At 58.4% G+C, this 25,351-nt stretch overlaps 3 protein-coding genes across 3 annotated transcripts; 1 reads left to right on the top strand and 2 right to left on the bottom strand.

The window, feature by feature from the left end:
* Positions 1 to 728: 728 nt before the first annotated feature.
* OTOP3 (otopetrin 3) lies at positions 729 to 10,410 on the bottom strand (the record flags this gene model as incomplete). The annotated part of the gene is given in 8 exon segments (XM_080825786.1): positions 729 to 1,397; positions 2,492 to 3,306; positions 3,464 to 3,582; positions 3,860 to 3,918; positions 4,559 to 4,695; positions 4,785 to 5,201; positions 10,228 to 10,389; positions 10,392 to 10,410. Coding segments are annotated over 8 exon segments (1,899 nt in total). The 3' UTR covers positions 729 to 1,226.
* Positions 10,411 to 11,255: 845 nt separating this feature from the next.
* Positions 11,256 to 20,051, bottom strand: OTOP2 (otopetrin 2; the record flags this gene model as incomplete). The annotated part of the gene is made up of 6 exons (XM_080827444.1): positions 11,256 to 12,250; positions 14,378 to 15,255; positions 17,210 to 17,343; positions 17,802 to 17,860; positions 19,016 to 19,152; positions 19,736 to 20,051. The coding sequence occupies 6 exons, from the start codon at positions 20,049 to 20,051 to the stop codon at positions 12,080 to 12,082; spliced, it is 1,695 nt and encodes a 564-aa protein (XP_080683570.1). The 3' UTR covers positions 11,256 to 12,079.
* A 458-nt stretch (positions 20,052 to 20,509) lies between these two features.
* On the top strand, positions 20,510 to 25,147 carry USH1G (USH1 protein network component sans; the record flags this gene model as incomplete). The annotated part of the gene is made up of 3 exons (XM_080826551.1): positions 20,510 to 20,566; positions 21,489 to 21,720; positions 23,926 to 25,147. The coding sequence occupies exons 2-3, from the start codon at positions 21,557 to 21,559 to the stop codon at positions 25,145 to 25,147; spliced, it is 1,386 nt and encodes a 461-aa protein (XP_080682677.1). The 5' UTR covers positions 20,510 to 20,566; positions 21,489 to 21,556.
* Between the last annotated feature and the right edge of the window lie 204 nt (positions 25,148 to 25,351).

The raw sequence follows: 25,351 nt of genomic DNA, 5'->3' as shown, positions 1-25,351 counted from the left end.
AGCTGGGGCTTCTGCTTCCCAGAATCAGACCCCAGAGGGCCCTCCACATCGGCCCAGAAACCAGCATTTGTCATTTTCTTGGGTGGAAAAAGGGAGGATTATTCTCTCTTACCCAGCGCGTGGCCCCCGGGGCTATGGCCACCCAGAGAAAGAGCCCATGGAGGAGAGGAGAGAGGCTGGCCTCCCAGCCTTCTAAAGGCCCCCACGGGGCTCTGCTGGCCCCAGGAAGCCACGGAAACAGTGCTCAGGGTCCCTGGGGCTGTAGCCCTGTGCTTGCCAGTGCCCAGCTTCGTAGGGAGGGGCCCATGCAAAGCCTGGGCTGCCCTGCCTGAGCCTTGCCCTGGGCCCCACCTGGGGCACAGCCCACTGTTTGCCCTGGACTCAGGGAGATGCATGGGCTGTTAGTCCCTGCCTCTCTACCCGATGGCCCAGAGGATACAGCAGGCACGGGGACCAGACAGCCAGAAGCTGCAGTCCTGTGGTAAGCCAGTCGCAGTCAAGTGGGGCTCTGTGCCAGAGAGAAACCTGCTAGCGAGAGCTGGGGGTGTGTGAGAGCCCCAGCCCCTCTCCTTACCTCCTACCATGAGTCAGACAAGGGAAGGACTGGTTTAAACCCCTTCTGGCTCAGAAACAGACTGTTCCAGCCCTGACCAGGAGGACCGTCCCTTTCCACCATACTTGGAGTGGCAGCTCTGTCCCCAGGAACAAATGTCACGAAGCCCGAATGTAATCGATCAAACAAACAGGGTTTATGGCAGCAGGAGAGAGCTGTTGAACTCTGCCTGGTAGCTAATTAATGAGCTCATTAGGAGACAGAGTACGTGGGGAAGGAGGACCAGGGGCGCCTTCGGGGCTGCCAACTTCTGGGATGTCCTGGGCTGAGTTCGAACCAAGTGCCCGTCCCATAGAAGGAGGCTGACCCCTGAGCCCGGCTGGGGCGGCACCCCTCCTTGACTCAGGCTGCCCACGGAGTACCCTGGGCTGTACTGACTGTGGTGGTGAGCAGGGGAAGCATGTCCCAGGCATGGGCATCAGAAGCTCAGTGTCCAGGTCCTGCCCTTGGTCTCGGGCTGCAGACAGTGCCCTCCATCTCAGGGAGGATCTGGGGAGGGGGAGGCTTTGGGGACTCCAGTCTGGTCTGGGTGCCCCTTCTCAGAGGCTCTGGGCTACCTTCTCCCCAGCATTGGCACTTTGGAGTTCTGCCGGGGGTTGGTCGTTGGGCAGCCTCAGGCTTCCAAGTAGACCTCCACCAGCCCCCCGACAGAGTGCATTCGGTAGAAGACCCCCAGAGGCAGGCCGAAATTGACAATGGTGAACCAGGTCCGATAGCCGTAGAATTCTTGTTCCAGTCCGTTCTCAAACTCCGGGTGTATGCCAAACGCGGGCATCATCCACAGCTGGGGAGGAGAAGAGGGGGTGAGATGGGGAGAGGGCTCTCCGTGCCCCAGGACACACCACTGGGGCAGGGGGAGGCAGGCCCCCACCCTAACATCTCCTCATCCCTGGGCTTTCAAAGCCAGCCTTCCCCCCACTACCCCCTGCCCCATACCACAGCCACCTCCCTGGCTTGCCAGTCTGAACTCCAGGGGGCCCATGAGGCCCCACACTGCCACCAGCCATGGCCCAACCTTCTGAGCCAAGCTGGGCTCCCCTGTGCCCCGACCTCAACCCCCTTCTTCCAGTGTTAACGTTCTCTGCTCCCTCCACCTGGCCTTGGCTTCTGTCCAAATTCTGCCCCTTTCTCAAGGCCCAGACTCAGCCTTCATGAGGCCTTCCTTGGCGCCTCGGGCCTGCGCTTCCTTCTCTGAGCTCCTCCTGCACTTTCCGGCCAGGTTATGGCATGTGGCGGTGGCTTCACCACCTGAAGAGTTTCCAGCGCATCGCACCTGGGGCGTGATGTTCGACATGCCCTCAGACCACCCTGGTTGTCTCGGCATTGCCGGGACCACCTAAGCCTCAGTTTCCCCATCTGCCAAACGGGGCCTGCTGCTCGGGGTTAGCAAGTGGAATCCGTGAGATGCCCAGCGGCAGCATGGAGAGGCAGACAAGGGACCTCAGCAGTTACCAAGCAGTTATCCTTAACTCCTTCCGCTGGAGAGTTTTTAGAAAACCAGGCACTTGATGATCTCTTCCGTTGACCAAATTCAGTGAATGATCAATTATTTGGTAATTCCCTAGCGGGTTCCCAGGTGTCTCTCCAACTAGAGAGTAAACTTGCGGAGGGTGGAAATCTTACGTTTCTTGGTAAAGAGCACTTAGCGTCATGCCTCGCACGTTCACTCATGCCAGGCCCCTTGCAGGATGCTGGGGGGACCCTGCTCTCAAGCAGCACGGGGCTAGTTGGAAAGAGGCAGGTGTCCTCGACAATACCAGGGACAGGCCAATCGCCCTTGCCATAGTCAACGCGCCCTGGAATGCGCCTGGCCAGCTCCGCCCCCACGCTGCACGCCCCGCCCCGCCCCCGCCCCGCCCCCAGCCCCTTCCCACTCACTGTGATGTTGCAGAGGATGAGGAAGAGCGAGATCTCCTTGAGCGCCCGCCGCTTCCAGTTGAGGTGGCTGTAGGAGTGGATGTAGGCCAGCGAGGCCCGCCGCAGGTCCTGGCCCAGCTCTAGCAGGGACCCCCGGCGGGGCGGCTCAGCCTCCCGCTTCCCTGCCGGGTCCTCGGATGCCGTCTCCCAGAGCGGGCGCCGGTGCAGGCCCTCGATGATGAAGAGGTTCTGCGCGATGTGCTGCAGGATAAGCAGCAGCGAGTAGGCCAGGATGAGGCGGTTGAGCAGCTCATGGGGGCGAGTGGCCACGATGGCCACGATGGAAAAGTAGGCGATGCCCATCTGGCCCAGTGCCGCGCCCATGAGCAGCACCACGTCCAGGCTGCGGGTGGGGTTCTTGAGCGTGTCCAGCTCTCGCTCCTCCAGCCCGTGGATGGCCGTGCCCGCCAGGCATGCCAGGCTCATGGTGGGCAGCACGGCTATGTAGAAGGCGTAGTAGAGGGTGAAGTACTGGTGCGCAATGGTGGGGCCACTGGCTTCGATCTGGAAGAGCACAAAGACGCACACGCCTGCCACCAGTGCCAGCAGGCCCAGCAGTGGCCCAAAGATGGCCCCGTGCAGGCGGAAGGGAGGGGAGCCGGGGTGAGCGCCTGTGTGGGGCGCCAGGCGGCGGCCGACGTTCTTCCACATGACAAAGAGCACAGCGCAGCAGATGAGGCAGTATTCGGTGCTGAAGGGGTAGAGCATCAGGTAGCCCTTCTGGAAGACCTCACACACGGTGGCATTGAGACAGAGGCAGGTGTTGGTGTCATTGCCTGGGAGGGGGCAGGGTGCGAAGGTATGATAGTTACTCAGATGGGCCTTGCTCGGAGGAAACCAGCTGCACCGGGACGGAGTGTAGCGCGCGCGTGTGTGTGTGTGTGTGTGTGTGTGTGTTTGCGTTCGAGGCCGGGAATCACATCTCCTCCGTACCTGAGAAGTTTTCCATGAGGGTGTTGAGCTCAGCCTCGATCTCGCGGTGCATGGAGTCGTTGGTGACAGCCAGAACCCACAGCAGCAGGTCTGTGGCCAGGGTCAGCATTAGGCCACACCTGGAGGAGGTGCCACACTCTGCCCACACAGCCTGGCGGGCTCCCCAGGTGTCCCGCCCTCATCATCACTGCCTTTGGGGTGACCTCTCTTTCCCAAAGCCAGATCCCATTTGACATAAGGACTACAGGGGAGGCAACCCTAGGAGTCACTTGGGACCCCTTCCCGGACTAACCCGCGGCCCTAGGGACACCATGTCCAAGGAAGTTGTGGGAGCAGGCGCTAGCGGGGGGCTGAGGGAACCCAGGAGTTGGAGGGAGAGATAGGACCCCATCTTACCTAGTGAAATTGGTCTGGACCTGAACACAGTCCTTACAGTGTTTCCAGAGCACCCAGGTCTGAAAGAGATGGGGCCTTGAGCCCAGGGCTGGGGTAGTGGTGGTGGGACTGTGGGGCGTGTGCCCCAGTGCCTTGTGTGTATTTACAATGGAAGTGACAGTGAGGAAGTCTGGATTGGAATCCTGGCTCTGCTATTTCCTTGCTGTGTCATCTTGGGCCAGTGGCAAAATATTTCAGAACCTTGGTCTCTTTAGCTCTAAAACAAGGCTAAATAAAGTGCCTACCTCTCCAGGGAATGCCTACTTACTGGAGAGATGGAAAGGATGATGCAAAGAAATGCCTAGCACAATGGCCGGCATGGGACAGGGACTCAGGAGTGCGAGTAGTAGTAGTAGTAAGTACCCCTCGCTAAGAGTAGCTCTGTGTACCTGGGTGGGGTGTGGGGGGTGTAGATTTCATTATATGCAAATATACACGGGCAGATGTATTTGTAGGAGTCTGCATTTCAGTGACACGTTGGGTGTGCAGGTACACGTAGGTGTGTGTGGTTGTGGGTACGTGGAGGCAGACATTAGTGAGGGGCTGTGGTATGTGTGTACCCCCACTACCCGGGCCCTGTATGTATTTGCCTGTGTGGCGGTTTCTAGGCGCAGGTCGGGTGTGCGTGCATGCGGTGCGGGGATGGGAGCGGAATGTCACCTGGACGCCGATGAAGATCATTTCGATGACAGGGAAGATGAGTTCCAGCTGCGACTTGCAATGGATGTGGCTCACGTCATAGCCCACCCGGAAGATGTTGAGGCAGATGGTACAGCTGCCAAAGAGCACCAGGGAGCCTGGCCGGGCCAGGGGGCCATTGAAACCTCCCCAGGACCTGGCTCTCCCTCCCCACCCCTCCCCATCCACCCAGTGGCCCCGCACTCACCCCGCACCCAGATGGGTCCCGCGTGAGGGTCATGGTAGAGCACGGCGCGTGGGTGGCGGGTGGTGCGGGCGGCAAAGTAGAGGAGCCAGAGGAGGGACAGGGCCTTCAGCGCGGCCAGCAGGATCCACACATCACCCAGCGTGACGGCCACGTTGTTGAAGATCATGCTGCAGATGAAGGCTCCACCCAGGAACACCACATTGAGGGCCAGGAGCCCCGAGAAGAGCTGCCCCGCCTTCTGGGCCTGCCTGTCCCTCCGCAGCAGGAGCGAGAAATGCCGCACCAGCCAGGACCGCTGGTGAGGCGAGGTGGGGGCTCCCGTTTTCTCAGCCCCCGCGTCCACTTGGCTCCCCTCGGCAGGGGCTGCTCCAGTCTCCTGTGCTTCCGGGGAGGCCATGGATGGAGCCTGAGAAGTGGCTGGGGAGAAAGGGTCCTAGGTGGGCTGCCAGGCTGTCCTGGCTTCATGGAGGGGACTGCTGTGTGACCTAGGGCAAGACACGCAACCTCCCTGGTCGGACAGGGGAAATGACAGCATCTGCCCTGTTTACTTTACAGGACCCGAGGAGGTTCAAACAGACCAGGGCATCTGGAAATTCTTTGTGCTCTAAAGAAACATAGGGGTTATTTTGATTGGCTTGAGGAATACCTCTCTCCTAACGCCCTGCAGGGCTATCCCACTCTCTGCCTCAGTGCCCGATCTTGAGATGGAAAATAACGTCTGTGACGGGAGCCATGGGGATGTCGGCATCATGCTGGACGCGGGACATTTTCCAGGGTTGTGACTTTGCATCACGAGAAGGCAGCTTGTGTTCCGTTGACGTCTGGGAGGAATCTCCCTTCTTTTTAAAAATTTTTTTAAAAGATTTTATTTATTTATTTGAAAGAGAGAGCATAGGGGTGGGGAGTGTCAGAAGGAGAAGCAGACTCCCTGCTCAGCAGGGAGCCCGATGTGGGACTCCATCCTGAGACTCCAGGATCATGACCTGAGCTGAAGGCTCTGAGCCACCCAGGCGCCCCAATCCTTCTGAAGGCAGGGAGCGCAAGTAGGTGTCCTCTCTTGTTCTGACTCTGGTTAGTTGGGCAGTGGTTGCCTAGCATGCTGTGTTAAGAAGGATCCTGAGGCCGAATGTGGCTGTCATTTGATACCCTATTATGGTTACATATGGGTATAGATAAAATTACTCCTTTTAAAAGGTCTAGAAGACACCCACCGGATTGATAACAGGAGTTTCTTCTGGGGAAGGGAGGAGGGTATTAGGATTGGGGATGGTTTAATGTTCTAGTTTTTAAAAGCACGTTATTTATCTAATTAAAATTAATTTTAAAGCACATTAAGGTTTAGGTGGGAAGTTCTGGGATTGATTTGCAATGTCTGCCATGAACAAGGGACTTGGAAACAGGACGCATGCTATGCCCCAGACTTGGACAGAATTGACTTCTGTATGCACCATCCCCCCACCCCGACTCCCAGACAACCTATGAGTGCTCGGCACAACATGGGGAACACCACTCTTGACTCTTCTCTTTCCCTGGATGTCTCCTGCTACTTCCTTACCTTCCTCAAGCTTTCACTCGGGCCAACTCTTTGCCATGCCTTTCTTGAACCCAGATATCAGGTCGTGGCATTCCTGTAGTTCAGGGCCCCAGCCTGGAGTCCAGCACGCTCCCCTGTGGGCCCTTTGGGTACCCATTCCTTGTGGGACTGAAGCCGCACTAGAGAGTGGGGATGCCCTGGGTGCTGTCCTTGTGGGAAGCTTCTCCTCAGCTGACCTGGGAGGCTCTCTCACCATCCCCAGCCACCTCTGGTGCTCGCCTTTGGGGCTGCCACTGCCCTTACGTGCTTGGTGCTCTGGGCCCGTGGTTCCAAGTGCTCTCTATCCCCATCCTCCAGGCTGTAGGAGGCCTGCACTATCTCAGCGAGTGGCGTCTTCCTCCCCACCTGTCCTAGAGTAGCTGGGCACTCTCCTTACCTCTCCCCTCACCCCTCTACCTCTCAGGTCCAAACCTGTTCATTCTACCCTACAAGTCTCCCTTAGATTTATCTTTTCTTTTTTTTTTTTAAGATTTTATTTATTTATATGACAGTGAGAGAGGGAACACAAGTAGAGGGAGTAGGAAAGGAATAAGCAGTCTCCCTGCTGAGCACGGAGCCCAATGGGGCTGGATCCCAGGACTCTAGGATCATGACCTGAGCCAAAGGCAGACGCTTAATGACTGAGCCACCCAGGTGTCCCTCCCTTAGATTTTTCCTGACCTCAACCTCTACCCTAGTCCAGGGCCCCCTCCTCTCTCTCCTGGACTGGTCTCCTGATCCACTGTGCCTCTCCCCTACTTCAAGCCCAACAAAGGCAACAAATTGCTGTGACTTATTTCAATAAGTCATGCAGAGAAAGACAAATACCACAAGAATTCACTCATATATGGAATTTAAGAAACAAAACAAACGAACAAAGAAAAAAGGAGACACGAGAAATCAGGCTCTTAGAGAACAAACTGGTGGTTACAGAGGGGAGGTGGGTGGGTTAAGTAGGTGATGGGAATTAAGAGTACACTTATCGTGATGAGCACTGACGAATGTATAGAATTATTGAATCACTATAGGGGACATCTGAAGCTAATATAACACTGTATGTTAATTATACTTGGGTTAAAATAATAAATTAAAAAAAGGCAAACAATTGCCCTCAGGATAAAGTCCAAACTACCTTGCATGGCCTGCACAGACTTTCATAAGGAAACCAGGCAGTGCATGTTTCGTCTGGGCTTGGAGGCTAGCTTCTGTTGGTTGCTTCCTGGTCTTGCCTTGACTTACCTCTCTAGCACTGTCCTCGGACCCCACTCCGTGCTGTGGGCTGTGTCATCTCGCTGCAGCTCCCACAATGTGCTGGCTTTGGCTCACCTCCCTGTCCACGCTCACTCCACCCTTTGCCCATGACGCCCACCCCCTTGCCCTTTGGCTGACTACAACTTAGAGCAGAATCCTACCTCCTCTAAGTGGCCTTCCCTGAGCCCCATGCCGAGGCTGCACTAGGAACCCCCACTGCACCCCAAACTTGTTGCTGCAGCATTACCTATCATGCTCGCTCCATTTAACTCACTATGCTTTGCTCCGTCTTTGCCCATGGACTCTGAGCTTCAGAAGTGTTAGCCTTTTACTCTCTGTAACCACCAAAAGACCCTCACCACATCTGTCTTTAAAATATAGCCTCTCCAGCCCCCACACTCCCACGTGAACTAGCTCAGTATTTATACCTTCTTTGGTTCTCTTATGGCAAATAGAATAAGAACACTCAGTCCTTTCTTTAAGTTTCTACAGGTGATTTTGTCCCCCCTTCCCAGTTCTCTCTTTGCTCCAGTTTTTTCCCCTCCCTGTCCAAACCCTCTGTCACACTCGGGAACCCCCATATTGATCCAGGCCCAGCCAGAGGGCTTCAGGGCTCCACATTGCTTGCGCCTCCGCGATTCACTCCTGGAGCCTTCTGTTCCTCCGCCTTGCCTGCCACCCTCCACCAATGGCTCTCGCCCATCCTCACCACCTACCTTAGGCACCTCTCCTGGGAAGCATTCTCTCCCTGCCCAAGCATCTGCTGAGAGTTGGGTGTGCACTGTCCGGGGAGGGGCTGTGAGCATGGCTGGCTCCCCTCAAGGCCAGGAGCTCGTCCGGGTAGAAACCAGGTCCTGCTTAACTTGAACCCTCCAAACCTAGCACAGGCAAGACGCTCTCGCTGACTGACTCCGCCATTTCCTGGGGGAGATTTCAGCACCCAAGACACGGACAGAGACCCTTCTTGTTCTGTGCTTTCCATCCCAGCCCAGCCCGGGAGACTTTAGAGATGATCTTTATCTTTCCTCCCAGGCTCCCCCGCCTAAATTGAGCAAGCGTAAGGCTTGTAAGGACACCTCCCTGCTCCGTTTCTCCCAGCTCTCACTGCTCGTTTTCAGCCTTCCCCAGAATCTGTCTCGTCTTCCCAGGGCAGTATCGCCTAATGATTAGGAGCTCAGATTCTGGGGGCTCCTGGGTGGCTCAGCCAGTTAAGCATCTGCTTTTGGCTCTGGTAACTAGCACAGGATCCTGGGATCTAGCCTCAGGTTGGGCTGCCTGCTTGGCAGGGAGTCCGCTTCTCCCTCTCTCTCTGCCCCTCCACTCGCCCCTCCCCTCACTTGTGGGCTCTCTTTCTGCTTTCTTTACCAAATAAATAAATAAATAAATAATCTTTAAAAAAAAAAGAGTCCAGATTCTGGCACTTACTACCTCTGTGATCTTGGATAAACCTCTTAGACTCTCCGTGCCTCGGTTTCCCCATATGTAAAATGGATGTACAACAATGGAATAGTACCTGGTACATAGAAGATGCTCAGTAAAGATTTCCTGAATGAATGGACGAAGGACTTAATGCATAATACCTACCTCATAGGGGTTTTCTCAAAATTAAATGATTTAATGCATGTAAATGCACTTAGAGCCTGTTAGCTATTCGTGCATTTCCTTCCAGTTCTGCCGAGGTCCTGGAGACGCTGGAAGGGTCAGGATCACTGGTGAATTTCAGGGGCGGTTTTTGCTTGGACTGCAGGCACTGCAGAGGGGACACTGGAGAACAAGATTCCGGGTCCCCTCTCTCCAGGGTCCTCGCCCTATCTTCCCTATCCTCCCCACCCCCAATCCAACCCTCCAACAGTCGCTAGAGGGAGCCCTGAAAGGGGCGAATTCCGTCCGCTGCGGGGAGTGTGCCAGGGTGGGGCACGTAGGGGTCTCGGGGAAGAGGGGGAGGGCACCCTGGGCTGACAAGGAGGAATCCGCCGCCCTCTGGCACTTCCCTCGGCGCGACGCCAGTCCAAGGCAGGGCCGGAACACCAAACTGGTTTGTGGGTCTTGATTAGAGACAGGTGATGAAAGCGGCGCAGCCGTCGGGGCGCGGCGCCTGGCTAGGAGCGCAGGGCCAGCTCCGGAGGAGGCTGCTGAGCGCGGACTGCGAGCTTGGGTCTTTCTCTACGAGCCACTCGAGGGACTGCGGGGCCTGGGGCAGCCGCTACACATATGCCTCAGACTGGGCGTCCAAGCAGTCCCAACTCCACACCCCTTTACCCAGCCGTCCCGGTTTTTGCTTCTTTCTGGCCTCGGCACCCACCGTTGGCTGTGCGCGCGCAGACCCGCTGGGGTGGGGGCGCGCCCTGCTGACTTTTGTGTGCGCTCCATCCGCGGAAAGGAGGTGGGGCGCGGAGCTAGGGTTGGGGTAGGGGGCAGAGAAGGGCCGGTTCCCCGGTCGCCAGGGGTCGGTCTCCGCCCACTCATCCCGTCCTCCCTCTCCTATCCCTGTAGCCCCTAGTCTTTGAACCCGGTTTTGGGGGCGGAATAGGTGTGACTGTCAAGGTGGGCTCCCCGGGAATGTCCCGCCAGCAGTCCAAGGGCGCTCCCTCTGCCTAGCCGGGCCGCCGGGAGCCTTACCTGAGGCCTGGCCGGGCACCGCGGCCGGCTGACCACCGACTGCGACCACAGCTCCGATCTTCAGTCCTGGTGAGGCCCCCGCGCCCGCACCGATACCCCCGACGCCCTCCCCTCGCGGGACTGCGCAGCCGCTGCTCGGGCTCCTCGGCCCATCGATTTTTCTGTTGACTTAGGGGATCTCATTAATCCTTCGTTAATTACCCCGCCAGGGGCTCCGGCCCGGACCGTGCAGCCAATAGCGAGGCGGCTTGGCGGGAGGGCGGGGCAGGAGGCGGGGCAGGCTTGCGGCCTCAGGGTCAGTGGACCTGCGACCGCCCGCCTCCCGGGTGGGGTGGGGTGCTAAGTCCTTAAACCGCAGCAAAGGGGTTCCGGCCGCACTTTCCTTTGGTGCCCAAGCAGGGAGCAGCCTGAGCCCCTCTTCCCCCAGGTCTGGTGTCGTCTTTTTCTGTACCCCACACAGTACTCGGGAGGGGTGCGGTCTCGCAGCAACCTCGCCACTCCACTCTCTCTCCCTAAATCGAACGTGAACTTGGGGCGGAAGAGACCTCATTCTGACGAGCCAGGAGGCGGGTGGGGGAGGGAAGTCGCCCCCTCTGGCCCTCCTCACTCTTCCCGCAGCCTCTGAGACAGGCCCACCTCACTCTGCGGGCAGGGTCCAGGTGCGTTCCACCTCTCAAGTCTCCAGTGCTCCAGGTGCCGCTGCTCCCATCTCTCCCACCCCAGCCCCCATCCCAGTCCCCACTCTGGCCTCTCCCCGCCCCCCTTCACCTGACTCTGGCCGGGCACCAATTTTCCTCCTCTTCTAGTTGGCAAGCCTCCTCTTCAGTCTCTGCCTGGCTTTCTCAGGTTCTCTCCCTGCTAAATTCATCCCGTGCCTTTCCTGGATTAGAAACCCTAGGACTTTGCCTCGGCCCGGCCCCACCAGGGAGTGGGGGTGGTGGATAAGAGGAAGTCCCATGCAGTGAGGTTCTGTGCCTGCCCCCCCAACACCTCTTCAACTAGAACACCCCTGTTTGTGTTACAAACTTGGGTTCCTGAAATATTTTATTTAAAGAAAAAGAAGTTCTGCTGTTTGAAAATTATTATTCTTAGTAGAAAGGTTCTGGCTCTCTTTAGCTCTGTGACCTTGGGCAAGTCACTTTACCTCTCTGGGCCTCAGTTTCCTTTGTAAAAAGAGAGGTAAAGCGACCTAGTTGGGCTAGGTCAGTCTTTCCTAACCTTTCTTGCTTCGTGGAACACATAAACAAATGTATTTGGCCTTTGAGGATAAGGGGAAGAGGAAGATGGCAGCCTGCATACTCTGTCCAGTCCCTCCCAGCCACCCAGGTACTTACTAGTCTGTAACCACCTGCAACTCACTGAAAAGCTTGAGAGCTGAAAATCTCCAGGGTTCCTTCCCGCTCTGAGCCCCAAGATCCTCTCCTGCAATTGTCTCAGATGGGGAGGCTGAGACAAGAAGTGGGGGGCAGGGGGCAAACTGGAGGCAGTTCCACCTCCAGACAGCAGTCCTGGCCAGGCCACACAGCCGGGATCAGGGGTGGGGCCAGAATCCCAGACACTTGCTGACCTTGCCTGGTCCTGGCTGCTCTAGGGAGAGGTCTCTCCTCCCCACCCACTCCATGCTGCAGAATCTGCTGGGGTGGGTGGGTATGTCCTGATTGTGATGTAAAAACTCATCCTGGAAAAATAACTTTGGTGCAGATTCTACCCTGGGGCCCCTGGGGCAGGGTGGGAGGGTGGGGGGATAGGTGGTAATGTGGCACAGTGACTGCCAGCCTGGGGTTCTTTCCTGGGGGGTGTCTCTGAGTGGGCACGTGAGCCGAGCCCCACCGCTACGTGTCTCTCAGGGGCTTCAGGACAACACGTAGACCTCCAGCAGGCTGGAGACAGCGTGCATGCGGTAGAAGATGCCGAAGGGCAGACAGATGTTGACGATGGCCGCCCAGAGTGAGTAGCCATAAAAGTCGACCTCCACGGTGTTGCTGAAGTGAGGGCGGGCTCCGAAGGCAGGCATGATCCACAGCTGTGGTGAGAGAGGGGGGTGTCAGGACCTGGCCCAGACTGGCCACTTGCATGTCATTGCTGTGGACTTAGCTGGGGGAGGGGGGTGACAGGATGGGGGTCCCAGCCCTCTAGTTTGTTAGACAGCAAGGGCTGGGGGCTGGTGAGTGGGGAACCTCAGGATCTTGGGCAGGGTTTGGTGCTCACTAAGGAGCTCAGAAAATGGGCCCAACTGAACTTGCCCATGCCCAGGCTGGGGCCCCCTCTGTGATCCCTTCTCCTACCCTGTTATTATGGCTCATTTGTCAGATGGGGAGGAGGAGAAGATAGATGATGTGAGAATTTGGCACAAATGCCTAAAATCAGCGGCTTGCTCCTGGACAGATGTGTGCAGGGCGGTGGGAGAATCAGACAGGCCCAGGGCAGGGGTGTCAGGATTCAGCCAGAAGTGAACTCCACTCCCACCCTCCATAAGCTCCGTTCTCCAGCTCCGCTCCTTTCCCAGGTCTGGGAGGATGTAAACGATGGAAGCCTGCTTCATCGTTCGCGGGAGCTCAGACGGTCCAGGTGTGGGGTATGAGGCAAACAACAATGGCTTCTAGGGAGGCCCCCCACCCTCCCCAATCCCAGCTGACTGTCCTTGAACATGCGTGGCTCCTTTTGGAGACTATTTCTGTCCTCTGAAATGGAGTCGGAGATGATGCTCCTAGATTGACCCAGGAGCAGATACCCTGAGCAAAACATCCAGAAGGTGGCTCCCAGCCTGCAGGACGGGGCCCTGGGTGGGGGTGGGGGAGGCGAGGGCAGGGCCAGGTGGGGGTGGGGGGGTGGGGGGGGCGCGGGGAGGGGCGGGGGAGGCTCCCAGGCTGGCCCAAGATTTAAGGAGGTTTTGAGCTTTATTGCTTCTACTGGAGGGTCAGAGAATGGTGATCACCACCACCCCCCTTTTTTTCTTTTTAAAACCGATTACCTGCAGGCTGGGCAATATTCACAGTGGGAACACACTAAAAACGCACCCAGGTCAGGGTCATTCGTGTATTTTATGCTCTGGGTGGAATCCCTCTGCAGACATGCTCTACATTGGGACAGACCCACATTAAGGGTGTTTGTTTGGGGGCGCCTGGGTGGCTCAGCAGGTTAAAGCCTCTGCCTTCAGCTCAGGTCATGATCCTGGGGTCCTGGAATCGAGCTCCACATTGGTCTCTCTGCTCAGCAGGGAGCCTGCTTCCTCCTCTCTCTCTGCCTGCCTCTCTGCCTACTTGTGATCTCTGCCTGTCACATAAATAAATAAAATCTTTTTTTTAAAAAGGGTGTTTGTTTGTATATTAGGGATATGTTTCTGTTGGGTGTTGTAGCTGAAAGGGCCATTTTTATACTGAGTGAAACTTCGGTAGAGCTGCTCTTTATTTGGGATGTACTCACATGCGTACATGTTTGCATATTAGAAATTTCTCCCCTGAGGATTTCATCCACACTGGAGCGTTTCTCTATTGGGCTGTAGCCGCCGGAGGGGTATTCTTTTACTGGGGTGTGTGTCTTCCTGGGGAGTGTTTCTGCCCTGGGATGAAGTCTGTTGCTAACCCACTGTTTCTCTTAGGAAGCGGTTCTGCTGAATTAGCCGGGAGGGGGCGCTGTTGCGAATGCCCCCCCCCCCCCGCCCCCCTACTTCCCGGCCAGCCCTCTGCCGCCCTCGAAGAGCGCGCTCGCACTTGGGCTGGTCTCTGCTACTTCCTGCTGCTGCTCCAATTATTCTGAGAAGTGGGCTGGTCACAAGTTCCCAGGAGCAGTCACACCTTCCACCTAGGGCTGAGGGCACCCTCCCTCTACATCACTTCACAGCTCCCTCTCACTTCCGCCCAGCCCCCGTGTCAGCATTCCCGGGGACCCCTCCAGTTCCATCTGCAGCCTAGAGGCCAGAAGGCTGGGATCTCGTGCTCTCTCTGTGCCCTGGGATGCTGTTTGCCCCGGGGACTTCATCTGACCCTCTCTGAACCTGCTTCTCTCCTAGAGAGCTGTAGGCTTCTCCAGTGGGCTGGGGGCAAGACAGAGAAGGGCCCGTGAATGAGCCTGAAAGAGAATCCTTCCTCGGCCTTCTCTTCCCCTCAGCCCCTTCCCACCTCCCCCTGCCCCGCGACCGCCGGTTACTCACGATGACATTGCAGAGCAGGAGAAACAGAGAAATGTCCTTCAGGCACCGGCGTCTCCAGTGGCCCCTGGGGGCCAAGAGGATGGCCACTGCTTCCTGAGGGCCCACGGGGTTGGTGCCAACCAGCCTAGGAGTGGGTGGGCAGCCAGGCAAGGTGTGGAGGGCATCCAGGTTGGCAAAGGTAAGACCATGGCAGGGCTCCTTGGGGGTGGTATCATGGGGCTCAGCCCCGGGCGGTCCCCGGTGGAGGCTCTCGATGATGAACACATTCTGGAAGGTGTGCTGGGCAATCATGAGTAGAGCGTGGGCTAGGTTGAGCGCCCCCAGCAGGTCCCGGGGTGTGCCCACCACCACGGCTACGATAGAGTAGTAGGAGATAGCGTACTGGCCCAGGGCGGCACCCATCAGCAACGCCACATCCAGGGTGCGAGTGGGGTTCTTATGGTGATCCATGGCCCGGCGATCAAAGCGGTAGATGACCGAGCCGCTCAGGCTGACCAAGGTCATGAGCCCCAGACAGATGATGTTGAAGCTGTAGTAGATGACCAGGGCCTGCTGGAGGCGGCCCCCTTCCGCACTCACTTGGACCTCGTAGATGATGAAGACGGCCAGCCCCACCACGAAGAGCATCAGGCCCAGGATCGGGCCAGCGAAAAGGGTCTCCCGGAAGAGACTGACCCGGGAAGGGGTGTGGCCGTGGCCGTGGGTCGAGGAGGCCAGCAGCCTGCCCACATTCTTCCACATGACGTACAGCATGGTGGAAGCAAACAGGCTGTACTCAATGTTGAAGGGATACAGGTAGAAGTAACCCTGCTGGAAGATCTGGCAGATGGCTGTGTTGCAGGGACAGTCTCCTCCCACCGAGCTGCCCGCACGCTCCGCTGTGGGGAGAGAGGCACAGAGCTGGACCGCCCTCCCGCCTTCCTGGGGGAGCGCTGCTCCTCTCCCCTGTGACCTTTGTCCCCGTGGAATCACCATCTGCCCTATTCACCTCCATATCCCGAAATGCTTGCACAGGGCCCGGCATGAGCATTCATTCCACGAGTATTTACTAAGCACCTACTATGTGCCAGAGACTGGGACGCATCAGTAAACAGTCAGTGCTCAATTAACAAAAATCGGAACTGCAGATTCTGCCTGCTGCACCCCATTCTGTTCCTGCAGGTAGACATTTCCAATCCTTCCCAACCAGTCATCACCCCGGGCTCTCCACGATAGGCAAGGTTCTGTTCCTGATAGATGGTGGCCCTCTTGGGAACCCCAAGTGTTCAAGCTTCCTCGTAGCTCTCTCTCCCTGGCATCTGACTCAGCCCAGAGTGTGAGCTGCTTTGGGTGGGTGTCTCCTGTGACCTCCCATCATTTTGGCTTGTAGCACACGCACAGCAATCTTGTCCTGTGTCCAGAGTGTGCTCGATAGAATGCCTTGGATCTTGGCAAACATCTCTTTGGATTCCCAGAACTATTCCCACTGGTTTTGCCAATGCAGAAACTGAGGCTCACCGAGGTAAGGTGGCTACCTTCCTAGGAGGCCTCTCGGCACCCCAGGGCCCCAGCATGTTAAGTTGGCCACCTCTCTGGGTTGTTTTTTTGGTTTTGCTTTGTTTTAGAAAGAGAGAGAGAGCGAGTATGCATGTGTGCAGGGAGAGGAGCAGAGGGAGAGAGAGAGAGAGAATCTTAAGCAGGCTCCACACTCACCCAACTCAGAGCCGGATGCAGGGCTCAGTCTCATGACCCTGAGATCATGACCTGAGCCAAAATCAAGAGTCCGACACTTAACCAACTGAGCCACCCAGGCACCCCCTCTGGGTTGGTTTTAACCATCCTCAGGAACCCTCTGTATGTGCAAGGTGGTCCTTTATCAGTCCCGCTGGGCTGGGGTCTTCCGCTCTATGCTTTCTGTGACTGGACCCTTCCATACCGGGAGTGCGTGTGTCTTCAGGCAAAATCCAGATGGACTTAGTCATCTGGCCTGGTTGGTGGGGGAGGGGGGCCCTACAGAAGTCCAGGGAACTAGGACCAGGGGGCCTGTGGATCCTATTCTTTCTCAGTGTATCCTATTGGTTCAAAGCAAACACGGATCTCAACACTAGTTCTCCCAACTTCAAGCTCCATTTAACCTTTTATGCCTTAGTTTCTGTATCTATAAAATGGGAATACTGACAGTACTCATCTCCGGGCTCAGTTGGTTAAGCCTCTGACTCTTGATCTCGGCTCAGGTCATGATCTCAGGGTTGTGAGACTGAGTGCAGTCTCACAATGGGCTCAGTGCAGAGTCTGCTTACGGTTCTCTTCCTCCCTCTGCCCCCTTCCCCCACCCCTCTCCCACTCTCTATCTCTTTCTCTTAAACACACACACACACACACACAAAACACAAACGTAGTACCCATCTCATGGGGAAGTTGTGAGAGTTAAGTATGGTAGAGTGTTTAGGACACTTAGCACAGCACCTGACATATCAGTAAAGTGTCACTATTGTTATTGTGATTATTATTTCTACCTCCTCCTTGACAGACTCTGTCCCATGCATCCACTATTGAGCTATTCTGTCTCCCTTTTCTCCTCCTTCATTTTGATCACACTCATCCTTTCATCTGGAGCCCAAATCTGTTCTTCGGTGGGATGGAGACCTGAACAGTGGGGCCAAGGCTGCATCCTCCAGAAAGAGAAGATGTCCCCTGACACCATCCCTCCGGTGTCACCTACACCTACCCTTCTTCAGAGGTGGAGCCTGGAGCAGGGAGAGGCTCTCCTCTCTCATGGGGGCGAGGGAGACGAGCACCCAGCCAAAAGCCTGGAAGTCCCTGGACTGGGTTTCATCTGGGATGGATACTCACGGTCAAGGGCCAGGCGAAGGTGGCTGGTGTTGCTGTGGGAACTATCATAGGAGTGGGTCTGGTGCACGGACTCATCCACCACAGCTGCCATCCAGATGGCCAGGTTTGTGGTGAGGGTGAACATGAGACCACACCTGTTTGGGAAGGGGGAGCAGAGAGGCCAGTGAGAGGCTGGCCCATCGTGGGTCCCTGGGGAGATGGAAAGCTGGGGAGCTATACTGGGAGATGACGTTGGGAAGCAAGAAAGCAGGGTGAACAGAGAGGCTGAGTTTGGAAGGAAAACTTAGTCTGGCCAGGATGCCACCCAGGAGAGGGCCAGGGGATGTCCAGGGGCTCAGGCCACTGCCGCTCCCTCTCCTAGAGGAAAGCACATACAGTGCACTGTATAACCCATGTCACCAAAACACACAGGTATGAGTGTGTAGGCACACACACATACACACCACACAGCACAGACTGGTGAAATTGGCTGACAGAGCAAGGGGGCCTTGGCTGAAACCCCACCCGGGGTGCAGAAAAAAGACCCCGGCCCCAGGTTGGAAAGCTCATCCCCAGGGGAGCACGGATGTTGAGCTGTGGGGCCAGCACTCACCGGGTCAGATCCAGATGGACGTGAATACAGTCTTTCGAGGAGACCCAGAGAAAGTAAGTCTGTGTTGAGAGAGTGTGGAGGAGGTCATTGACTCTGGAGTGCCCGTGTCCAAACCCAGCAGTATGTTCCCTCCACCTCAAGAGCCCCCATACTAACCTACCGAGTTTATCTTAGCTTTACAAAAAGAATAAGGAACTTTCTCTCTTTCTCTGGAATGATTTGTATAAAATAGTTCTGTTCTTTCAGAATTTGCAAAATGTTACCTGTAAACTCTTGGTGTTTGTTTGTTTGTTGTTACTGTTGTTTTCAGGTAGAGTTTGACCATCTAGTTACTTATTCCTGGGAGCAAGTCCAGTCTGAGGCTGGGTCTTGTCCAAGGTAGAGAGAGTCTCTGGTGGCTTCTCGCCTCCCTTTGGCAACATTCCCTGCCCCATTCCCATCCTTTGCTGTCCTGCAACCCTTCCCTAGTTACCAATAAATCCTTGTCATGGTATTTGTTGATGTGGGGGCATCTGTATTTTTGCTTTACCTGAGTATTCTTCAAACCCATGAGCTGAAAAAGTGTAACACTATTGTAAGTACCAAAGTCATAAACGTGTTGAATTGTGGAAATCTGCACAGCAGGGCCGATGTTTCAGGAGAGGGAACCCTACGTGTGGTATTCCGGTGGTGGTGCAGGAATGAGATCCGTTCCGGTCCCATGTAAGACCAGTCCTGCCTCAACTCAATCAGGAGATCTTTCAGAGTGTTGTGTGTGCAACAAATAAAAATACATATCCTTGAACTTGTTTGAAAAATCCCAGGTACAGGATACCCTATTTCCTGAACAGATATAGAACCTATGGGCAGTAGCTGAGGCCAAACCGGCCATGCCCACCCCAGGACCCTGGGCTGAGACTGATGTCCTCTACAGGCACCCAGAGAGGGTGAGCCAGGTTCGAGGAGGCATGGCAGCTACCCCAGCTCAGACATCCTAGATGTTAATACCAGCACCGCTTGGGTTGAAATGAAAATCACAGGGCCCCTAAGTAGGAGCTCACATCTGGATATGACTTCATTACCAAGTGCTTCCAGATTTATGGACTCATGTGATCCACGCTATAGTCCTATCCCCACCTTACTTGATTGCTCAGGGTAGAAGAGTAGAGATCTCCAGACCTCATGCCAGGTGTTGGCTCCTTTCCACCACACTCGAGAACACTCCTCCCACCCACCTGGACGATGACAAACACAGCCTGGGTGAGAGGGTGCAGGATCTTGATGGCCGACTGGCACTCAAAGAAACTGGAGTAGTAGCCAGTCTTGAAGACATCCATGACAAGAGTGCAGATCCCAAACAGCACCAGCCCACCTGGGAATGAGGGGTGGGGTGGGGGGTCAGAGAGGATGGTTTGTAGATCTGAGGATGAATGACTAGATGGGCAGTTGACGGTTGGGTGGGTGGAGGGATGGATGGAGAGGTGGAGAGTTGGATGATGTGTGGACGGTGGGGTAGGTGGGTGAATGGATGCATTGAACGTGAATGGACGGATGGAGAATGAGTATAGGATTGAGTGGGTGGATGGATGGATGGATGGGAGCCCTGTCTCTTTGGGGCTGCTTGGATTGGGGGAAGAACGGCCCTCAGTGGGCTCTTTCAGTTGCAGCTTCATCTGTCCTCAGCTCTCCCTCTAAGGCTGTCCCATGACCACCCCCTTTTCAGTCTTTGGGAAGAGCAAAGAAGTCCCCCTCCATCCCTCGCTTCATTCTTCTTTCAAGGCTATTCCTTCCTCTTCTCTTTTAGCCGCAGCCTATCTCATCTCCAGCCACATCTGGCCCCCTGGGAATTTCTCAGCCCCCTCCCTTGACGCGCGCTCCACAATTCCTCTGAGAGTCCCAGCCTCTGGCTCCTCTCCTGCCCCCCCACGCCTCCCCCGCCCCACCTCCCCTGGCACCTCGGAGCCAGATGGGGCCGGCGTGCGCGTCCCGGTAGGGGACGGCGTTGGGGCAGCGCACGGTCCGCAGGAGGTAGAAGAGGATCCAGAGGGAGGCGAGCAGCATCATGGTGGTGAGCAGCGCGAACACGTCGGTGTCATACACCGCTACCTTGTTGAAGGCGCCGCCACTGATGAGCGTGCAGGCGAGGAGCAGCACGTTCACGGCCAGCAGCACCGACAGAAGGCGGCCGCCCTTCTTCCACACCTCGCGGGAGCCTGCCCGTGGCTCGGCCGGCGGGCTCTCCTTGGGGCCCGGGGCCGACTCCTCGGACATGGCAGGGGCGACTGGAGGAGGTTGGACGGGTCACTGTGGAGGAAGAGCGGACAGGACCCCAGGTCAACCCCGAGGGCTCTCCTTCCCCCACCTTATCCCTAGATTTAGGAACCGAGAAGTTCCTCACCCGGAGGGTGGAGGTTGCGGGGGGCGGAGGAAGCGCTGGGGAAAGGGAAGAGAAAAGCCAGCCCTTCGGGTTTCTGGCTCGACGGCGGAGGGAAGGAGAAGCGGCGGCAGCCCAGTCGGACCCCGTCCAACGTCCCCACTCCCCCGCCCGTCGACCGTCTGGTCCGGGCACCCACCTGGCTGGGCCGGGAGACCGCGCTGAGCTGGGGGTCAGGGGGCGGCGAGCGTCTCCTCTCTCCCACACCGGGCTGGACGGGCGCTTTATACCGGGGCGGGCAGGGTGATTTACAGCCGCGGGAGCTCAGCTCCATAAATCTCTCAGTCCCGCTCACATGATCCATCTTTTCTCCGAGCTGAATTTAGGGAACAGAGAGCGGGAGCAAGATAAGGTAAGATTTATATTTACCCGTTAACGGGCGCCCCCTCCCGCGCCGTCCCGTCACCTTGGCGCGGCCAGGCTTGGGCGCAGCCCTGCACTGCGGCACCCAGAGGGCACCCCGCCCCCGGCGCCCACCGCGCCCTCGCGCCCCGCAGTCCCCGCCGCCCCGAGGGCTGCTGCTCGATAGACTCCCCAGGGGCCCGCGGGCACCCCGACACCCTCCCAGACCCGGCGCACCCTATACCTTCGTGCTCCTCTGTTGCTGCCCCAAGATCGGGACCCCAGTGCCCCTTTCCCCGACACCCTCACAGAGACCGAAGTTCCTTCTCCCTCTATCCCTCCCCGCAGCCTTCTGCTCCGCTGGAAGCTGCGAAGTCGGGTTTGGGTAGAAGTTCTCCAGCCGCGCGCCGAGTCCGCGTCCAGTCTTCGGGCGCCCCCTGCTGGGCCGCGGCTCGCCGACCCCGCGCGCGCGAGGGGCCGCCGGGACTGCCGGGGGGAGGGGGAGCTACTCGCTGTCTGGGCGTCAGTCCTCCTACCGGTCCCAAGCCTCTGTTCTAGGGATCCTGACTGCCCGCAGACACCCTTTCCTTCGACGGTGAAGACATCGGGAGCCGCAGGGACAGACCCCCCCACCCGCACTGTCCCCAGACCGGGCCTCATGGGGCGGGGCGCTGGGGTCACCACTTTTGGAGCGAGGGCAGGGCGTGGGTCACCCCTGTGCGCTCGGGAGCAGGGTGTTTAGGACCCAGGGGCAACCCGGGGGCGGCTCCCTGGGCCGCGGGAGATCCTTCCCCCCTCCCACCCGGGGCGAGCGGCTCAGATGTCCGAGTAGCTGCGGCTCTGGCGCTCCGCAACCTCCGTCTGCGGCAGCGGGGGCTGGCGGCCCCGGCCCCTGCTCGGCCCCCTCCCCCAAACCCATGCCTCAGCCCTAACCCCGCCGCCCTCCCCCGCGGGGGGCATTTCCCCGCGCCCCCTGCCCACCCTGTCCAAGCCAGGCGCCATGAACGACCAGTACCACCGGGCGGCCCGGGACGGCTACCTGGAGCTCCTCAAAGAGGCCACCAGGAAGGAGCTGAACGCCCCCGATGAGGATGGCATGACTCCCACTCTCTGGGCTGCCTACCATGGCAACCTGGAGTCGCTGCGTGTCATCGTGAGCCGAGGGTGAGTACCCACCCTGTCCCTGCCTAAGCCCCCCAGTGGAAGGGGAAGAGAGCCTTCAGGTCCCTCCGGTCCCCTGAGACACACTCCCCAAGACCCCAACGTATCTTCCCCCTCTCTCCTCTGAGCTGCCCTCTTCTCTACCCCGCTGACCCTAAGGTGAGACCCTGGAGGCTGGCACTGGGAGGGGGCACAACTTGAGGTATGTGACACTTGTGATCCGGATGTGGGGCTAGGAGCAGAGGGACTGGGTTGGGGGGCCCATGATTATGGGAGGGGCTGAAGAGTGAAGGGAAAGCGGAAGAGGTCTCCTGGGTGGGTAGGGCCTGGAAGTAAGGGGGGAGGGAGAGAAGGGGCACAGGCGGTGCGAGGAGAGGCTCCTTAGTGTCCACTCCCCAGCCTGCGGTCCAAGGGGCTCTCCTACCCAGAGCTGCACCTCCTCACAGGCTGGGGCTCGCCCAGCTCTCTCCCAGCTCATTCTTGGGATTTATGGGCGCTGTCCACAGCACCAAATGTCAGTGGGTACAGCCGCCTCATTAACTCCCTCTGTGTCCCTCCCCTCATAGCAGGCTCCCTCTCCCTCCTTCAGGAGTTGTCTGGGGGGAGCCGTGGGCCTAGAGTCCAGGGGGTCAGGGCCAGGAAAGGGGTTTGAAGGTAGCAATGAAGGAAGTCAGGGTCCAGGGCCACTGACGTGGGCTCCTGGGTCTGAAGGACCCTGTGGACAACTTCGCCAGCCTCCGCAGTTTTATACAGAGAGGTCACCTGGTTGAACTGGACACCCGGGCAGCCTGGGCAGGGAAAAGGAGTGGAAGACATTCCCCAAGAAGACATGCCCCAGGAGGGTTCACAGGAACATCTTAGGCCCTGGGAAATCATGGTGGAGGAAAAGGGGCCCAGCTGGTCTCAGTGCCAGATGCTGGCCTGTGGCCTGAGCATGTGGTGGGTGGGGAACCCCTTTGCCCTCCCTCTGATGCCACTTCCCAGTCCAGCAGCAGGTGGGAGCAGCCCTTAAGACCAGGCTGCTGAGCCATGTTCTGAGAAGCCCAGACTGGCCCCTTCCCACACCAAGAGAGCACACAGCGGTCCTGCCATACTGCCCCCCATCAGAGAGGTCCACGGGAGGGGAGAAGAGTGCCTTCCTGGTACACCAAGTCCCCCAGCTCCTACAGAGAGCAAAGGCTAGTACTGGATGGAGTGTGGGCCAGATGCCAAGCAGCTCCTTGCCACATTGTCCTGCAGGACTTGGTGACCAATAGGGGAAGTGAGGGGGGGTTTGTGGGGGGAGCTGCTGAGACAAGGGGGTGATTCTTCCTCCAGCTCTGCGGGGTGGGCTCGTGGCCTCATTAGTGTGAGGCAGAGATGCTGAGCCAGGCCTCTGTGGAAGGGGAAAGCTTGGAGGAGCCTGCTGGAGCATGCCCAAGGGAGCACAATCTGGTGTGGAGGGTGTTGGAGGGTGCTGGGTGGGTTCCCTGGGCAGGCACAGGCCAGCCTGTCTGACAAGGCTCCCAAAGATGGGGCAGCCCCGGGGAAGGAAGGGCCGCTGGGCCTGGGTTGCAGACTTGCCTCCTCCTCCCCCTTGGTCCTGGCTGCCCCCACGCTCCCCTCCCAGCCCAGGCCAAGACCCGACACCTGCTCTCACACGCAGCCTTGCCAGGCCTGGCCCTGCTCCCTGCAGACATGGCCGTGCCCGCCGACACGCAGGCACACACCCTTACACACACTCACCCAGGGCTCAGGCTCGGCACCCACCACTCTCTTGTGCCCTCTCTTAGGGTCACCCCTACACCCGCAGCCACACTCACCACCACGCCTGCCTAGAGACCCAGACTCGGCCCTGGCCCACCACCTCTCTGGGACAGCTCCCCGCTGGGCTCCATGAATAATTCACTCCTTTCTCTCTGGGCATCAAATATTTATCCCCTGAGATTCCCAGCCATCAGTTCTCTTGGGGAAGGCCCCGCCCTGGCCCCGCCTTTTCGGTCGCCCCGCCCCCTGCGGGTCTGGGGCCATTTCCGCCTTCACCGCCCTCCACCCCCGCCCCCGCTCCCAGGTCCGTCCGACGTCTCCTGGAGTCAGAGGAGACATCTCAGGCCCTGGGGTCCCGCTGGGATGCCCATGGGGCAGCTCAGGCCCGGAGCTCCCCGCTCCTGCAGCCAGAGCCCGAAACTGTGTTGGCTCATCACCCCTCCCTGCGTGTCCTCCCTGCAGGGGTGACCCCGACAAGTGCGACATCTGGGGCAACACGCCCCTGCACCTGGCAGCTTCCAATGGCCACCTGCACTGCCTCTCCTTCCTGGTGTCCTTCGGGGCCAACATCTGGTGCCTGGACAACGACTACCACACGCCGCTGGACATGGCCGCCATGAAGGGCCACATGGAGTGCGTGCGCTACCTGGACTCCATCGCGGCCAAGCAGAGCAGCCTCAACCCCAAGCTGGTGGGCAAGCTGAAGGACAAGGCCTTCCGCGAGGCCGAGCGGCGCATCCGCGAGTGCGCCAAGATGCAGCGCAAGCACCACGAGCGCATGGAGCGGCGCTACCGGCGCGAGCTGGCCGAGCGCTCGGACGCGCTCAGCTTCTCCAGCCTCACGTCCAGCACCCTGAGCCGCCGGCTGCAGCACCTGGCGCTGGGCAGCCAGCTGCCCTACTCGCAGGCCACGCTGCACGGCACGGCCAGGGGCAAGGCCAAGATCCAGCGGAAGCTGGAGCGGCGCAAGCAGGGCGGCGAGGGCACCTTCAAGATCTCCGAGGACGGCCGCAAGAGCGTGCGCTCGCTCTCGGGCCTGCAGCTGGGCAGCGACGTGATGTTCGTGCGCCAGGGCACCTACGCCAACCCCAAGGAGTGGGGCCGCTCCCCGCTCCGGGACATGTTCCTCTCCGATGAGGACAGCGTCTCCCGTGCCACGCTGGCGGCCGAGCCGGCCCACTCGGAGGTCAGCACCGACTCAGGCCACGACTCCCTGTTTACCCGCCCCGGCCTGGGCACCATGGTGTTCCGCAGGAACTACTTGAGCAGCGGGCTGCACGGGCTGGGCCGCGAGGACGCGGCGCTGGACGGCGGGGGCGGCCCGCGAGGCCGGTTGCAGAGCTCCCCCAGCCTGGACGACGACAGCCTGGGCAGTGCCAACAGCCTGCAGGACCGCAGCTGCGGGGAGGAGCTGCCCTGGGACGAGCTGGACTTGGGCCTGGATGAGGACCTGGAGCCCGAGACGAGCCCGCTGGAGACCTTCTTGGCTTCCCTGCACATGGAGGACTTCGCCTCCCTCCTGCGGCAGGAGAAGATTGACCTCGAGGCCTTGATGCTATGCTCCGACCTTGACCTCCGCAGCATCAGCGTCCCCCTGGGGCCCCGCAAGAAGATTCTGGGGGCCGTGAGGAGGAGGAGGCAGGCGCTGGAACGCCCGCCGGCCCTGGAGGACACGGAGTTGTGAGTGCCCCAGCCTTGGGGACCTGGGGAGATAGGGCCCGAAGGCGTTAGGGAGGTGTGGGGCAGGGTGGGGTGGGGGTTGGGGGAGGATCTGCCTTTTCAGGAGTGTGCGTGTGTGTGATACCCTATTTCCTAAAATCTAAGTCCTCATCCAAGACAAGAGGTCCCACTTAATTTGCTTGCCCCCAATTCTGAAAAAGAAGCTGCC

This window comes from Martes martes (genome assembly GCF_963455335.1).
Source record: "Martes martes genome assembly, chromosome: 16".
Lineage (NCBI taxonomy): Eukaryota > Metazoa > Chordata > Mammalia > Carnivora > Mustelidae > Martes > Martes martes.
Note: the sequence above shows the minus strand (reverse complement) of the source record. Positions and strands in the feature narration are given on the sequence as shown.